The 18014-nt window shown below is 39.2% G+C and overlaps 1 protein-coding gene across 1 annotated transcript in view; it reads right to left on the bottom strand.

Annotated features, from left to right (window-relative positions):
• Nucleotides 1-2200: 2200 nt before the first annotated feature.
• Nucleotides 2201-18014, bottom strand: part of KCTD3 (potassium channel tetramerization domain containing 3) — a 33186-nt gene continuing 17372 nt past the window's right edge. The window contains exons 10-18 of the mRNA XM_081903894.1: nucleotides 15010-15125; nucleotides 12569-12656; nucleotides 12277-12393; nucleotides 10315-10485; nucleotides 9408-9563; nucleotides 8132-8228; nucleotides 4432-4616; nucleotides 3953-4091; nucleotides 2201-3452 (exon numbers count right to left, since the gene is read on the bottom strand). Of these exons, the coding sequence (XP_081760020.1) occupies nucleotides 2888-3452; nucleotides 3953-4091; nucleotides 4432-4616; nucleotides 8132-8228; nucleotides 9408-9563; nucleotides 10315-10485; nucleotides 12277-12393; nucleotides 12569-12656; nucleotides 15010-15125 (1634 nt within the window). The 3' untranslated portion in view covers nucleotides 2201-2887. The remainder of the gene's footprint in view (nucleotides 3453-3952; nucleotides 4092-4431; nucleotides 4617-8131; nucleotides 8229-9407; nucleotides 9564-10314; nucleotides 10486-12276; nucleotides 12394-12568; nucleotides 12657-15009; nucleotides 15126-18014) is intronic.

Genomic DNA, 18014 nt, shown 5'->3' with positions numbered 1-18014 from the left:
CAGTGGAATCTTGGCTCACTAAGAATCCTATTACATACCATGCCGAGTTCTTGCATCTCCCTTAAAATATATAAATTTTCCACTACTGTCCTAGCAAATCTTTCATTATAGTTCTTATTCTGCAGTGGTTTCCCTAGCTATGTGTTGAAATATTTTTGATTGCCCTGAATTGTAGATTGAAATTACAATCATTTGTAGGTCAGTTCCATACCTAGCACTGAGTCCTACTGAATTCTTTGGGATTTAGCCCCAGAAAAGTATATACAGGATTGTAGCCTAAATCGTCCCAAATAACTGATCTAGGAAGTTAGTAGTTTAGGTATAAGCTACATCACTTTCCATCAATTTTCTTTGATTAAGTTATGTATGTTCTGTGTCAATAGCTAACTTTAGCCGTTGTCTGTAGCAGGTGGTCATCTTATTACTGTTTTGTTAGGCACAGGTTGAAACAAAGGTGTTATGTATTTAGTTTTGTGGGCTGGATGCAAGGTGCTACTATCATGCCACTGATAATAACAAAATTCATTCCCTGAAGCAGTAAGGCAGTTTTCAGTGCTACACTTATCACATGTGCAGATATGTCTTCTGTGGCAAGGGCATAAACATTTCAACCCTACACCAAAATTGAAGATTTGGCTTGGGAAGAACAAGAGTAGAACATCATTTCTAGTAGCAAACTGTTGTATATGTGCTACAGACAATAAAACCTTTGTAGTTTTGTCTGTTGATAAGGAAAAGGGAATCACATATGAACTCAGTCCAAGTGCACTTCAAACCATAAAGTCCCAAAGGACTGGGCCCACCAAAATTTATACAAGTACTCTGGTTAGATGGTTTATGAAATGTAATTTCATTGTGTATTTAGAGCTTTTTCTGTGTTTAATGTTACCAGTTGAAATAGCAGATATTTTCTTTTCTGCCAATATACTTGCTGAGCAAAGGACAAAATACTAAGTTATTTTAAAAGCTGTCTTGTGTATTATTTTTTACACAGAAAAGCAAGCTAAAACTTAAGTATTTTTAATTATTATATACAGAAATGTAGTACATTTCAGAATATCCCAATTATTATCCCAATTTATTATCCCAATTAATAAATGGTTTTAAACAATATTTTTTATTGGGTTTCTTTGACTCATCTTGGCCTATGGTCCTATTTATTGCTTATATGAGTAGTTTAGGATTACTTTGGACAGACAACTAGGTGGACTTTTTAAGCACTTTTATCCAGAATATTGCTATAAATTAACTATTGCACAAAAGTTAGAATTGCATTGTGCATTGAGATTTGTGGGATTCTGGAGCAGTATTATATATAATGTGGATACCGTCCCTTGGATGTCAGGAGGTTTTTGAAGGTGATTAAGGGCCTAGTGGCTGCTTTTACTGCTGGATTATTTAAGAAGGCATGTAGTTGGTGTTCTGTTAGCCAGGGTATTTGGGTGTCCCCTAGTTGGTCTTGAATTGTGTTGATATGGGCTTGTTATTTTTGCAGAAGTCTGTTAGGTGGTGTAGGCCTTTGGCTTGCCATGTTTTTATTTGGAAGTCTTGGGCTGTGTGATGGGCTGGGGGCTTAGTGGAGATGTGGTTGGGCAAAATTTGCCTACTTTTTTCCCCTTCCTGTGTGATCCTGTTTAGTGTTGTGGGGATTTTCCTTTGTTTGTTTTGGAGGAATGGGTATGCTATGGTGGGGGTGCTTCTGATAATGTCTATCTCAAAGTCTATCCATTGTTTTGACTCGTCTTCTAGAATGTATGGGATTATGCTTTACTGAAAAGAAGGAATGTATAGACAGATCTCAATTGTTCCAGGCCAACTAGATGAATGCATGGCACAGGAAGAAAAAGGAATGTAAAAACCTCACAGAAACAGAGAGAGATACAATATACCATTGTTCAAAATTGATTCTAACGACAGCTACTTCTTTTAGATTCATTGTTTGGCTCAAGCTGGAAGATGGTAAAAGCTCACCAATGCTTTTCTTTTGGTATTCCAAAGCTACCCTATATAGAGGGGGGAAGGGTAATACTATGCAATGTATTATAGTTGCAGAGTCAGATCACAAGTTTAATATGGCCTGAATCTAAATCTCTCTTATTGCTAATATTTGTTGCTTATCTCAACTGTTATTGCTTACAAGACTGGCAACACCTCCTGGAAAGCATTAAGTTTTTCTCATAAGTAAAATAATACACACCTATTAAATTCTTTATACTTTAATATTAAAGACAAATATATGCAATATAATATTTTATAGCATTCAAATCAGTAACAAGATGTTTAGAATTGCAGTATGATTAAGTTAACAAATTGCACCAGGTGATGTATACAAAGTTTATTAATACTAGTAAAAAATATGGTGACTCAACAACAAAAAAGGCAAACGTAAGGTGAAGTGGCCATGCCACCCTCTTTCCATTATTATTCCCAATATGGAACCACAAAAGCATGAAGAGAGACCGAACTCACTGAAGACCAATAAGTAGGCAACATACATTAAATATTTAGCATGTGCAGAGCCACAAATGGGAATCAGAGTTACAGACATTAGAAAATGCTCCCCTTACAACAAAAATGGTAGTGCATGCCAGCCTCCGTTAAAGAAAGCTTGAAATCAAAGTCTGTACCAGAAATGGACTTCATATTATCGTTATATGAAGTCAACATCAATTTAGAATACTTTAAAAATGCTTCCGTTGGTTGAGCTGTGAAGCCAAGTCCTTTGTGTAGAATGATGTGTTCCCTATCCTGTTTTATTCTACTTCAAGAACATCTTGAAAGACACAGACTTACAGATGCCCACAGACACATAAATGTAAACATATTATCCAGTTTAGTGTTTAAAACCTTTGATATATATTTTGGATATAAATATCCTTCAGCATTTTTACAAGGTATAATCCTGGCAGTTAGAGTCACTTTTCTTATGCCGTGGGGAAACTGCTGTCTTTGTAGGTGACGGCGAAGCTGCCCCAGATATTTCAGAAGCTCCTTCCACAATACTTGGTGAAGACACCAGATGAGGTGCTTTCTTCCTCCCCAGGAATCCTCCTCCTTCAAACCCACTTTTCTTTTTATTGTCTGCTTTGGCTTCGTTTTCTTCATCAGTTCCTCGTTTCTTCAACTCCAATACATTTTCGGGCACTTTCTGACCATCACTTGCCCCATCTGCTGCTCTGGTAGCTCTTATCTCAAGTGCTGCTATTGAAGCCCTTTTGTCAGTTATGTTTTCACCTGTCCTCTTCACTTCTGTCTGTACAGGACTCTGGTTGCCATTCTGAAGAATACCTCTGTCTACCATAGTTTTGTTCAAATTAAAAGCCTGGATCTCTCTGTAGCTGTGAAAACTCTCTGTCCGTCGTGCCCTGGCTAATAAAGGGCTCTCCCTATATGGCCGTATGGAACCATATGTAGTGGTTTCGTGGATCATTTCACGGTGTTGCAACTGGAGGCTGAAAATATTTTATATGCATGAGTAAGAGCACCAGTATTAATGAACACAGTCACACTGAACAGATACCACAAGCAAGAAACAAGGTATTCTCCTTTTTGAGCATCTATGGTGCTGTTGCTTGTGATGTAACCAGAGCTATTCCACACAAGGATAGTGGAAATTAATGTTAATGGGGGAAAGTATCTGATCTGTCTGGGAGGCACTTATTTTGCATATTTAACAAAAATGAAGCTTGTAACCTTTTGATAGTTAGCAGCTGACTGTACCAAAGGAGACTTCTCTGGCTGATATCTACATTATTGGTCACATTGAAGAGTAGATCCAGTAAAAATCAATGAATCTGAGTATGCCTCATGTTGGCTATCACTTTCTGTAACATGCAGTTCTAACAGGGAACCACTATGTCTAAAAAAAATCCAAGTCTCAAAATGTTTAAAGTACTGAATGAAAAGATTCGGATTACAGTTTACCAGCCAGTACAAACATGCAAGGACATACCTAGAGCTGGATTCACGCAGACGGCTTTGCTGCATCACTGAAGTGGCTGGGCTGATATTGGGAGTCGCACAGCGAGATGTGCTCAGGTCACACTGATCCAGAAGCTTAAGCAGTTCTTCTTCTGTAGGACCACCCACGTCTTTTAAGAGAAAAAACACAGACCAGACACACATGCATTTAAACGGCCATACTCTGCCCACACTGCAGAGCCCATCCAGATCAGCACCCTGTCTCATTTGAGCCAAATACTGAAGTAGAACCCTGCCATTTTTTAGCATGCTGTTCCTAGCTATCCAGCCTTGCTGATCTCTTGCAATTTACCCGGAGATCCACCAATAAATCCTCAATCTACCTTCTTCCCACCTCTGCTTTAAGCAATAGGTTGGAACTGCAGTATAGGAAGAATACAACATCCTACTGGATAGCTACTAAATCTGGCTTCTTTCATTAATAGAAAAATTGGACATCAAGGCAGATACCTTTTTCTTCGCTCTTATTAACCATATCCATAGCAGTGGTGAGGTCCCACATCTGAATACTGCCATTCACGTGCCCCGTGAAAAGGTAGCGCCGTGGTCTGGAGCCCATCCGACTGGATCCCTCACATTCTCGTACAGTGAAGGATGAAATGGTAGTACAGTCAACAGCCTGAATTTCACATATCCTGCATTAGAAATTGCACAAGGGCACATTAAGTCAACCAATCTGCAAAAACAAGGGGCATTTTCATTTTTAGGTAAAAGCTTACTAGTAAAACAAAAATTGTAACAGAAGTGTTATTACCTGACGAAGAAATCCTTAAACGCAAAGACAACAGTATCTTCTAAAATTTATTTAAAGAGTGCACACAAAATAGGACACTTCTGTTACTACATAACACACCATGCCTTTCAGTTATCCAAATATCCAATCTGACATGCAAGCTAAGAATCAGCAATGCAGCCCTGTGACAGTTATGGAAGAGGGAAGAACCTCAGGGCGCTCATGAGATGTAGTCTGCAAAAGCCAGCAACTGGCACTGATGTGCTTGTAGGGTTATAGACTGTGGCCATACTATACCATAATATCATCACGCATATGTTAAAGAATGTTCTAGAAAATGCTTTGCTCCATACTGATGCAGAATAAAAACTCAACTGTTTCCATCCCATAAATAGCTATGTAACTGCCAAGAGTCAGAATCCTTGCAGTGCATTGCTAGTGGAAAATCACAAATTGTTAACTTGCATATGATGCCGTATCAAGAGGGCCAAAATTCCTCCCCAAATTTAGTGGGAAATTCAGTGGTAGTCACAAGGTTCTCCTGGAAGCATTTGTTCTATGAAATGTTCTATAAACGGGCATATGCTTTTTTGAAAATTCTGCATAAGTAATTCCAAGAGAAACCTGTGACTACAACTTCTGCTTAGTAATTGAGAACCCGTCTCTTTTTAGCGAGGATGGCAGAGTAGATGTTCCCAAAGCAGTTCAAGAACAAACGCAAAAGAAAATCTGGACCATCTGAACACACCCAATGCAAACTGCTGCCATGGGAAGCAATAACAAACACAATTATTTCTGAGATAAAATGGGTATACATGAATGCAGGTTTAATTAACATGTAGAAGGCATAGGTTGATTAGACTATGCCTGCAGTAATCAAAAGAGAAGGAGGAGAACAGAAAGAGGTCAAAGTTGAACAAGCTTTGAGTTATTATGTTAAGATTTACCCTAGTACAACACCAATTTTAATAAACGTGTGGCAGTTTCTTCCTGTGCAAGAAGAGAACATTAAATCATAGTGATTTATAACATTTATTGGGATGATAATTTGGCCTCCAACCATATTACAGGCTTCTAATGCTATTTGCTTAAAAACAAACAAGCTGTCAAAGGGATAATCTAGGTGCACAGAAAATGTACTCTTGATTAATTTCTCTAACAGTTGCTTATGATTGTACGTAATGAACTTTGATGCAAAGAAGATTGATTCCCTTGAAGAGTTTTATTCATTACAAGATTAAGCAATAAGAAACGATAGGCCATGTGTTAAAGATACTGTGTGTCGGTGAATCACTATTAGCGGCCTTGGTTGTACTAGCAGTTTCAATTTTAGAACAGTGCTATTTCCTTTAACTAGTATCCAGGGCTTTCAAAAACACTTTAGCTGCTGTTTCCACGTCTTTGGATTTCATTTACTTTTAAATGGCCAAGCAACATATCATATTATTTTATGAAAGGTAGCAATACACACTAGCATATGGGAGGAACAGAAGAGAGCTCTAAAATAAGGGATATAATTAAATGCCCATTAAAAAAGTGGAAGTTAAATGCAAACCTGCCTGCAGGTAAACTATGGTTGTAAAATACAAATTTTACTATTATGAGTAAAGCCAAGACCCAAATTGATTCTTTGTCCTTCTATATCCTTGTACCCAGATTTTCAAATACTTATCAATGTTTAGTTCTTGAAACATTCCTGTAACTGAGTAAATTCATTTTAGAGATAGGTTGGACATGCAGAATCATAGCCCTCTGCTGCAAAAGTAGGATACCATGACACCCACTCATTTTTTCTGCTCATTGCCAAGGATCTAATAGCTGAAAAATAGACGCAGAATAAAGACGACATTTAGCAAATGATATGCAGGATCCAGAGGCAATAAACAGCTTTGAGTCCTAATCCTTGTGACACAGTATTAAAGCGACACAAACTTGCTTTCATACAGGGCTGGTCTTGACCTTGTGGAGAGAAACTGGTGCATGCATTTTGTGGACGTTATCTTTACCACTTCAGGGGGGGGGAGAGAGAAGAGTTCAAACAGCTTTTGTTAGGGCAGGAATTTTTATACTATATTTCATTCCTGCCACTGTTTGCCTGAAATCAGCACAGCACTAAGCCCCCCAATTATGGACTCATCTTCTCAAATGTGATCTTTGCTGAGAGTGTAGAACAGGTGTAGGGAATGTTTGGCAAAGTTACAGGGAACCAGGCAAAGGGCCTTCTCGGTAGTGGCGCCCTCCCTGTGGAACAGCCTCCCTTCAGATGTCAAGGAAATAAACAACTATCTGGCTTTTAGAAGATACCTGAAAGCAGCCCTGTTTACAGAAGTTTTTAATATTTGGTATTTTATTATGTTTTACATATTCTGTTAGCCACTCATAGTGGCTGGGGCAACCCAGCCAGAAGGGTGGGGTGTAAATCATACAATTATTATTAATTATTATCATCATTATTAGCCTTCCAGATGTTGCTGAACCCCCATCATACCTGGCCATGGCCCATGTTTGCTGGGGCTGATGGGAGTTGTAGCTCTCCAGAGGCCACTGAACTATAAATGTCCACACCTGGTGTAGAACAATTATTCTAGTGATAATTTTAAACACGATGTGCAGAATGTAACCTGCCTTCCCTCCTAGCCAACAGGATTACCAGAGAGTCATCATGGCACAAACATGAAGGTATTCTGTGACTCCATTATGCGTTCGGTCTTGGGTACAACAGTTCTGCTGGCCTTTTCATTTTCTTTCAGTATCCCCTGCGCCAAGAAAATGTGAGGCAGCAGTGGAGGAAGTATAATGTATGTTGTCCACAAAGTGCAAAGAGATAATGGAAGCAAAATTTGAGAAGAGTGGGATACAAAGCAAATTAGTTGACTGTACTTCTGCCGTTGTCTATGTGGAACTAACAGTGAGATGAACATTTGCACTAATTACCTGGCCTGATGTGAGAAAAACAACACTGACACCCTAACAAGGAAGCCCTCCTTTCAAACTCCCACATGTCATCAATGGAAATCTAATGGATTCAGAGATATCTTTTATCATACATTAATCCGAGGTAGAGACAAAAGTCATGGTAGTTTAGGGTCAGCCAAAGCTATTTTGACACTGATTGTTGTGCCAGAGCTAATCATGGAAACCTAACCAGAGAATCCTAAAAAAAGGTATTTGTTTGGAACATTAACATTGAACAAAATTATTATGCTCTTAGGTGGTACAATAGCTCACACCATTTTGTAAACATTGGGATTTTATAATCATTGCAGTTAAAATTGACATAATGTTACCACAGTAAAACTTCTTCAGCAAATCTTAAAAACAAACAGAACTTCTTGTTGTTAATTACTAGGCTACAAATTTACAACAAACCTTGACCTTCACTTTAATACCCAGCTGCACAATAATTTTGTTGCTTACCTTTTTCCAGTAGAAGAGAGCCTCACAAATAGTTTGTTAGTGATGGGAACAACTTTTTGGATAAACACCTGTTGGTCATCACGCTCACCAAATGGTCCTGTAATTGGAAAGCAAAGAAGATTTCCCCCCCTCAATTCAAGGCCCTTGAACATTTTTGAAATTTATATACTGCACAGTAAATATTAGATAAACACCCATTGAGTTCTATGTACTAGTTTCCAATTTTTCTGTGAAAGTTTTCAAAAACCTGTCCAAAATGTTTAACAATGCACCTATATCACTACCTCAATGTGGCCCGTAACAATCCCTCACTCAATACTGTTCATAGATATTCAATACTGTTCCTTTCCCCTTAAGGAAGTCTCGAAATCATCACCCTGTTTTTTATGGATTAAACTATTGTTAGTAGTCACCAATTACTAGTCATTTTCTCTCTGCATTAGCTGTATACTCAGAAACATGTTTGCCAAGGGAGGGTCATAGGGCTGAGAAAGAGAGAAACTGGTAGTCCCTCCCCCACTTTTTATAATCTTAATTTCATATTACTCTGAGTAATATCACAAAAGTACAGAGTGGGTAAAGCGCACTTGCAAATGTATTAACTGTTCAGAGATCTGCACTGGTTGGCCATTTGCTACCAGGCCAAGTTCAAGGTTAGTGTGGAGAGCCCTTAACCGCATGGGTCCAGTTTACCCCCTAGATACCCACTCAACTGTTTGCAGAACTCTCACTGTCACAAGTGCCATGTAATACCCCTTCTGCACTTTTAAGAAACTGAAATTTTAGTGTGGCAGCATCTACACTTTGGAAATCCCAACTCCCTGCTTCATATTCTTTTTTGGTGCATGCTTAAAACATTTTTGTTTAGGTGGCCTATCCAGCCATGTAGAATTTATATATGCTTTATCCCTCTTTGGCTACTACTGATTTTAATTATCTTTTGAATGCTTTTAAATACCAGTTTTTAACTATTTTTAATCTGAAACTTTAATGTTTTAGTTTATACTTTTGTAAATTGCTTAGGAGGCTTTTAAAAAAAAAAAATCAAGTGCTATATAAATTATTCAATGACTGAGAAGTGAATCCCTGGACCACCTTTCTGCCATCTAGCCCAAGGCAGCTACTTCTTCCACTACAGCCCATTTCACATATCCCCTCCTATTGTCATTTCCCATATTCTCTTCTCTCTTGAACACTGCAAGATAGAAATGTTCCATTCGGAATCTCAAAGAACAGATTAGCTACCCGGCTGCGCCACTCAGAATGCTTTATCTACCTATATCATTTCCAGAAGAGTAACTGCCATGGCTCTCGGTCTCTTCCAAGGACAAAATTTTGAATGATGCCAAGGGAGTCGATCCTGGCTGTGTTGAAATCATTCCTCTGAAACGTGTCACTGTCCAGGTCCGAACATGATTGTTATCTGCACAAACTAGAAAAAGTACAAGAAAAATGGTTCACAAAAAGATACAGCTATCATTCTAAACCTCAACCAAAGTCAAAACCTCACAATACTTTACTAATCTCCATTCCTGTAGCCTCAATGAAACTTTGTAAAAATTGGTTTGTATTTTGAGTGCCTTCCAAATGTCTGAACTGGGGGTGCTTGTGGGTCTCTTTGTCTTATAGGCATAGATTCAGGTAGGTAGCTATGTTGGTCTGACGAAGTTGAAATAAAGAAAAAAACTGTCCAGTAGCACCTTAGAGACCAAGTAAGTTTGTTCTGGATAAAAGCTTTCGTGTGCATGCACACTTCTTCAGCTTATACCCAGAACAAACTTAGCTGGTCTCTAAGATGCTACTGGACAATTTTTTAATTCCTATAGGCATGGTCTGCTTAACTCTTGAGAGGGCACCAAGCACACTAAGATGGAGCTACAGTGGAGGAGTCTGTGAAGTAAAGGATATATTACCCAGTGACTGCCAACTCCTATCCAGCTATGGATATTTGCATTTGAGCCTCGCCTCACCATATCACCATTGCTATCTTTACTTTCTTCTATGAATTGCATCCATGACCTCTTAATCTCACTGGGCTTTCACACCAGAAATTCAGCATGAACAGGAGGTGCAAGTGGGGAAGTGGCTTTTATCCACTCTCTTTCTAGCTTCAGAAGTATAAAGAAATGAATACAAATTAAATAGGAAATGGCAGGAGATCCCATTTCTTCCAACATGATTACCTGACACCAAATGTTTCTCCGACAGCATGATCTTTGTAACAGGGCTTCGATGAACTGTGAAAGTCTGAAAGAGTTGAGGGCCTGATCCAACCGTTTCTGGGTGTTGCACAATCACACGCACTGCTCCTGAACTTGTGCCGTATGCAATCTCAATCCAATTACCACTTACACCTACGGAAAACAAAACGCCAATACAAAACTGCACTTGCTTCCAAAATGGAATAGGGACTCAAAGCTGCCTAGGAATTCTGCATAAACCAATGAGAGGCTTGTACACAGCTTCAATGCTTTTTAGAGATGTGCCCCATTTACACGCTAATGTTTGCCTCTTACTATTCAGTAACAACTCAGCATTAATTACTGCAAATTTCTTTCCCCCCTCCATCCCCAAGACATCATGAAAGTTGGCAAGCAATGTTGGCAAGGTATGAACAAAAAATGAAAATTGAAAGAAAAGTTTGGAATTGTGCAGCAAACAACCTTCTTGCATTACTAAAAATGAAAATTGAAAGAAAAGTTTGGAATTGTGCAGCAAACAACCTTCTTGCATTACTAAGCCATCTTCCAGAATATGACACCTCTAGTCGTAGAACGGTTTAAACAAATTACGCACAGCAATAAACCTGGATTTTTATCCAGTGTAAATTGAGAAAGGACAGGCATGCAATCCTGTTTTCTAATGAACATGCTGCATAATCCCCCCCCCCCTCATTCTCACTAAGAAGATATTCTTAGGCAATGCTTGACAGTGGCACTAAGGAAGCCTCCACTTCCCCAATACTCACCCTGCAAAAATTATTATTTCAAAACTGCATTGTAGAAGACAACCATTTTTAAATAGGAATGACAGGGGCCCTAAACGTTTGGCTGCTTGGTTTCAATGATAAAGTGGATAATGTGCTTCACCTATAAAAAAATACAGTGGTGCCTCGCAAGACGAAATTAATTCGTTCCGCAAGTCTTTTCGTCTTGCGAGTTTTTCGTCTTGCGAAGCACGGTTTCCCATAGGAATGCATTAAAAATCAATTAATGCGTTCCTATGGAAACTGAACCGCCTTCAGACCAGGTCTGGGGACATTCTGTCCCCCGACCTCTTCTGAAGGCTGGCGGGGGCGAAAGTCTTTGCTTCCCCTCCGCCTGCCTTCCCGGGACAGCGGAGACTTTTCCGCTGTCCCAGGGCGATCTTAAAATGCTGGCGGGCGGCAGCGAAGGCTTCGCTGCCGCCCGCCAGCATTTTAAAATCGCCCCGGAACAGCGGAGGAATTCTCAGCTGTCCCGGGGCGATTTAAAAGCCCCCGGTTAGGCAGGCAGGGGGGGCAAAGACTTTTGCCCCCCGCCCGCCTTCGGAAGAGGTCCAGGACCTCTTCCGAAGGCGGGCGGGGGGCAAAAGTCTTTGCTCCCCCCGCCTGCCTTCAAAAGCCGTCCGGGATAGCGGAAAGCGCTTCCCTGCTATCCCGGACCGCTTTTAAAATGCTGGCGGTGGGGAGCAAAGCCTTTCGCCCCCGCCGGCCTTCCTGGACCTCTTCTGAAGTCCGGAGGGGGGGGGGAAAGGCTTTGCTGCAACTGATGTAACATTTATGCCATTCAGAAACACAATACTTGGGCTCTCTTCACAAGGTGTGGCCATGACTGCACTAGGAAATGGCAGGTGTGAGATTTCTAGCTGCACAAACTTATGCTTGAATGTGCTTAATGTGCTCACGTGTCATCTATATACGGACAAAGGAAAAAATAATGCCTCTCAAGTTCGTGTTCTTTAACATATAAATAAAAAAAATACCAAAATCCACAAACATCTTCCAGTTGAACATATCATTTGGTATGTTCCCTTGCAATAGGACAAATTTAAAATGGAACATTAAATTTCTTACAAAAGGATGCATTGAGAAGGTCATAATAATGCTCCCATACAGTATCAAACATTTATAATTAAAGGGTATTAAAGGTGAAGATGGTACACACTTGTTTTGGGTGTGAGGTAAACACTAAGTGCTGTTATGGCATCATTGGAAGGGTCATGGTAAAGTTCTGTCACCAGAAGATCATTATCCTTCATTCGTAGTGGAAATTTCTGCATATCTGTAAAATAAAAATTTAAAAACACACATTTATTCACCTATTTATAAATTACCCATCATCAAAATATATTGGGGCACTGAACATTAGGTATAATAGTCATCTTAAGGTAGAAAATAAAAGAAATTCAGATAATAAGTGTTGCTAATTTTGAATGGGAGAAATTTCATAGTCTTACCAATGTAATATATGGAGCCATTGTTGCAGCCCAGCAGTAAGAATGACCCAGCAGTATCGTAACTGGTGATGGGAACAACATCTTGAACCTAGGATAAATAAAACGTAAGTAATGTACAGTATTTAAAATTGCATTTTTTTCACCAGAATGTATCCAGTATTTCACTAGAGCCAATGCAATATGGACCTATGCCATCTGCCAGTGTACTACAATTTCCCTTTTAAAAAGTGAATATAATTTTATTAGAGTTTAATTGGAGCTATTCAAAGAATGTTAAAATTTACATAATATAAGGCAACTTCCTAAAAGTTTATGAATCTGTGAAAGAACCCCATTGCCACATCTTGAAAGTAGCTTCTCTAACCATTTTTCAGATGTCGTAACCACAGGAAGGTTGTTTCTCAAGAGCATTACAGCCCATGAAAATTAAAACAAAAATAGTATTTTGTTGATACTTCTTTGAGAATGTTCCCCTTCTGTCTGAATAATCAAACATGTAAAGTGAAGACAGTTTTCAGGAACCAGCTTCCAAATAACCTGCAAGTCCACTTTTGCCTTCAAATGTTCCCACCAAATAGCAATTCCAGTAAGTGCAATTCACCGCGTTGTTTAGCAAGTAAGTGATTTGCTCAAGAGCAATAATGATCAGCAAGTTGGTTATCAGTTCCATCCAGATTTCTCTTGCTGTTCCAAGTTAAAATGCCTTTCTTAAGAAAAGACAAACTATCTTCCATCTCTGTGTTTCTAAATGCTGCCCACGTTTGGGGAGGAGCATACATGTTCCGCGCCCCTTAGATGGAACACTTGATAGACAAATCTACAGAAAGCGAGCAGCAGTTTTAAGAAACAGAACTCATTCTTAACAAGAAAACTGCAACAGTATTAATAGTAAAACAAAAACAACTTGAGAGCCTTTCAGCCTGTCACAGCTGATGCATGCTGCCTCTGCCATTTTCTCTAGTTCTCATTTCCATTTCAGTTCCCATCTCAGCCCCCCGAGAAGAGGTTTTTCAGAGGATGGAATTCACGGTGGGAAGGAGGGCACAGGGAACTCCCTTTAGATGAGTGCTCTAGCACAAGAGAAGTTTGGGTGCAACCCACTGTATTTATTTAGCAGCTTGTAATGATTAAAAAAAGAAAATACAAACAATATTTATTTTCAGTTTTTCTATAAAAAAGAGATATCCAGAGAACCCACAATGCATAACATAGCAACATACAAGTCACTTATTGAGCCCCGAGAACATAGGCAAGGTGCCTTTGGATGTCCATCTCGCCACTTGCTCTCTTAAACCTTGTCCAGTCTGCTTTGTTTATACAGTTGGGGGGGGGGAGCTGACCACATGAATCCAGGGGGAGGTTATCCTTGGATAAGAAGCCCGTAGATCTCCAGACCCATGAGGGTGCTGCCTTACATATAATGGCCAAAAAAATCTGGTCCAGGTTGCATCAAAGACTGCTTTGCCCTCCATTGCACAGCAAGGGTAATAAGATCTACAAATGTAACCCAACAGCTCTATTCATTCCCACTATGCCATTTCATTTGCAAGAGACAAAGAAACACAATTTCTTACCAGAAAAATATTCACACAACTTCAGCAAGCTTCCAAGGAGGGGTGTACATAATGTGAAGAGGACATGTGTGATCAGTATAGCTATAAAGCAGACACTGCCTATTAGCTCCTAAAGTAACACCTAAAACATAGATCACCTTCTTGCAGATTAGGCAGAGACTCAAGAGTTTTAAAGCAGGTACTGACAGAGCTTTTAAAGTGGTTTTAGCTATTTGTGTTAGATTCAAATCCACTAGGTCAGTTTTCAATACGTAACAAGATTATTATGTTATATCACTTGGCTTTCTGCATTCTTGCAGTGTTAGTCATTGGCATGACTGTCACTTATGGGTAAAATCAGGATTTATTCAACCAGTACTGTGGCAGCCACGGGAGTCAGCCTTAGGTCACTTCTGCCTCTTGAGATTTGCAAGGCAGCCTCTTGGATTTCATTACAGTGTCTTTATATTGTGCCACAGAAACATTCATCTGGCTGTGTTACAAGGTTTGTTTCCTGCATGAATGCCCAGCTCTTCCCTCAGTCTTGTCTGGAATCCAAGAATCTCTATTCTCATTGTCAGAATGCATAATATATAAAAATCACAGGGCATTTGAGAATAGAAATACAAAACAGATATCTTTGAGGCATGATGTGCAGTGCAATCAGTTGGAGAGCTTTTGAAGGTCCTCAACATTAACATGCAACTTGTTTGTCTTTGATGTAGTCTGACTTACAAATAAATGCAATAATAAATTGTAACGAAGGATAATAAAAAAGAATACTTAAGAGCTGGTAATGATAAACTTTACAAACTAGTACCCTCAGAATTTATGTTGTTTTTACAGTATCATAAAACATGTCATATTAAGCATTTCTGTTTAACATACCTGCCAGTGTTGAGTCACGGCATTCCATACTCCAACTTTTCCTGTATGACTAGTAGCCACCAACTGGTTACCGATGAAGAAGAGCGCATCCACAGGAACTCCAAGACTAAATACTCCTATTAGAAGAAGAAAAACAACCACCAAAGAAAGTGTGCATTAAGTTTGCTTCCAGAACAAGTATGATCAACCAACATAAAGAGGGGGGAAATGCAATGTGAGCATTACAATGCTGCTTTAAGAAAGTTAGAGAGCTTTTTTTTAATCAGCTAAGAAGGCAATAAATACATTATATTCTGCTGTAACAATATTCTATCCAGCTGCTGGTTGGTTAATGGAAGATTCAGCAACATAACCCGCCGTGACTGGGTACAGTCTCTCTACCCATTTACTTCGTGAGACCCAACAAATGCCTCAATATGTACTGAGGTTACAAGTGGCAGAAGGAACAGCAGGTTGCACGGTCATGCTTATCGCAAGCACAAAATCAAAATGGTTGTATTCTATGCCAATCCGTATTAACCATTTCTCATTTCATACTGAAAACAGACACTCAGGACTGTATCCAGTGAAGAAGTTCCATTATCACAAGGATTTCCTTCAGCACAACAGCTCTGCCCTCTCACAAATCCCATGTGCCCTCCCCAATCTGCTCTGCAGGGTTGGGGAACAGAACAGATTTAGGGAGTGCATGGGAGGAGGAGCCAGAGGGAAGTTCCATTGCACAACCAAAAATCTAGCATTCCTTGAAGTAGCAGAAATACTTTGTTTGATGCCACCCTCATTCTATGAGTCTATGACGTTAAATTGATCCATGTGCGCATTGGTGCAAACTCTCTCTCCAATTATGAATTGTCCAATTTGTGGCACAAAGTGACATGGTTGATTAATTCATTACTACGGCTAATACGAATGTAAAGTGCTTAAATAGTCAGAATACATCAAGACTGAAGAGATCTTGTACTTTTCCAAGTTTATTTTCTTGGGTGACTTGACAGAATGTTTGTCAGTTGTAGCCATCAGATCAGATTTAATAAGATTAGTATTGGAGACTGCAGCAAAAGAGTTTAGCATGTTGCCAGATTAAGTGACTTTGCAGTATAGTTTCTAATTGTAATTTTAAAGAGTTATTTAAACCTGCAGTAGAACCATGCAATTATATGAACATTTTTAAGTATAAAAAGCTCTACAGAAACTCTTTGAAGATCCTTCAGAATTCCAGACTTTACAAGGGTAAACTGTGATACCAAAATGGTGTTTTGAAGAGGACAGTAGCTGCTGTTTTCAGATAGCAGTCAAGAAGCCTGGTGCATAAAGTGACTTAATTACAATGCCAAATAATTTCTCAGGACATATGATCATCTCTGATACTGACTATATTTAACAGCAGGGCGCATAAAAGCAGGCAATAATAAAAAGGAGAGAAAGAACTAGAATTGATTACTCTGGAGAAGGATGAGGTTCAGGGAAATCAAGGAAGACAGCATGAATAGTCTGAAGGAATTTAAAGTGTCACTCCTGCTTAGGCTCAACAATCCTGACGGCCGTCCACAGGGAAGACGACGGCATAAGTAATGACAGGTTCTTGTCTTAAGGGGCCCTCTCAGTAAAATATTGCTTATAGCAGCAATCCAGTAGTGGTATCTTATGTAAGTAATATTGAAGGGAAAACAGCCTCTGGGAGAGCTCTATCATGGAGATGCCAGCCCTTGCAATTTTCCATAGATGGTGTTGTCAGCTTCTGAAGAGTGTTTGTAACAACAAATTGTTTCTTTTACAGGACATGAACAAAGCACTACTTCTCTATCCCAAGGCAGGGCTGCTAATATTAGGCTCTGCAAGATAAATGGGCCTATAAAGTTCTCTGAAAGAGAAGAGTTTTGCTTATTAAATGAACTGAAAACTCTTTGGGATGTATTAATTTCAGTACATTCATAACTTTTAGAGCATGCTACATAACGTAATGACTCTAATGAAGCCGGATTGTTCATTTTCCATTTAAATGCTTAACTTAAAGTTAAAATTCATTAACGCTACTTGAAAAGCCCTATTTAGATTTTGTTAAATGCAGAGGGGAAAGCTTGAAGGGGCTTTTCTTTGTCAAATGTGTTCTTGATTCTGATGCAACAGAACGCTGAAGAAGAGTTGGAAGTAATGTTAAAAGCCGAAGCATAATTCACTCCTGTTTTCTCACTACTACTTTCTTTTTCCAGTGGTTAACACTGGTATGCGTTTACTATGCAATCTCAATGATCCCAGCTATAATCCAAACCCATGCATGCATGTAGACCACCTGTCCTTCCTTTGACTGGATGTACTGCCATTCTTTTTGGCTAAGAATATGGTTTACACAGGAAACACAATAATAAATGGGCATGTGTAAGAATGGGTAAGAAGAAAGTAGCAACAGAAAATAATTTCTCTTTCAGTGCTCTATTCTACCTGGCAGGAAAAAGGGAGTGGGGGGAGAGATCACCACAAGCCCGTCTAAATCGAGCTACCAAACAGCACAGCAGATCCCAAGTTCAAGCCCCTTCCATACTTTTATCTGCTACCAGCATGGATGGAGCATAGTTTCTACCATAATAAACATCTGGGACAATGACAAAAGTGTATTGTGCTCTTATACAATTTCTTAAGTAAATATTGTTGTTGTTTTACTGTATTATTATTTTACTTCTTCAAACTTTGTCAGCCACATGATTACTGCATATTGAAGGACACTCTAAACATCTGATGAATAAATTTAATAATCTCCATAATGCCAATGTGCAGACACAATAGCCAAACAGAATTGAATATTCACACGTTGTCCACATCATTTCCCCCACTAAAATACTGATTTCCTCAGGGGGCTTAATTACTTGAGGGCAGAAAACAAACCTACTCTGCTGAGTACCTCTCTAATCATACAACTTATTTTGGAAAAATGCATGAAGATACTACATCTATGCTGGCAAGTAGATTAAATCTATGGTGACAGCTCTTCGTGGCTAGAGGAAATAGTC

The sequence above is a fragment of the Podarcis melisellensis genome (assembly GCF_964234715.1).
Source record: "Podarcis melisellensis genome assembly, chromosome: 3".
Taxonomy (NCBI): domain Eukaryota; kingdom Metazoa; phylum Chordata; class Lepidosauria; order Squamata; family Lacertidae; genus Podarcis; species Podarcis melisellensis.
Note: the sequence above shows the minus strand (reverse complement) of the source record. Positions and strands in the feature narration are given on the sequence as shown.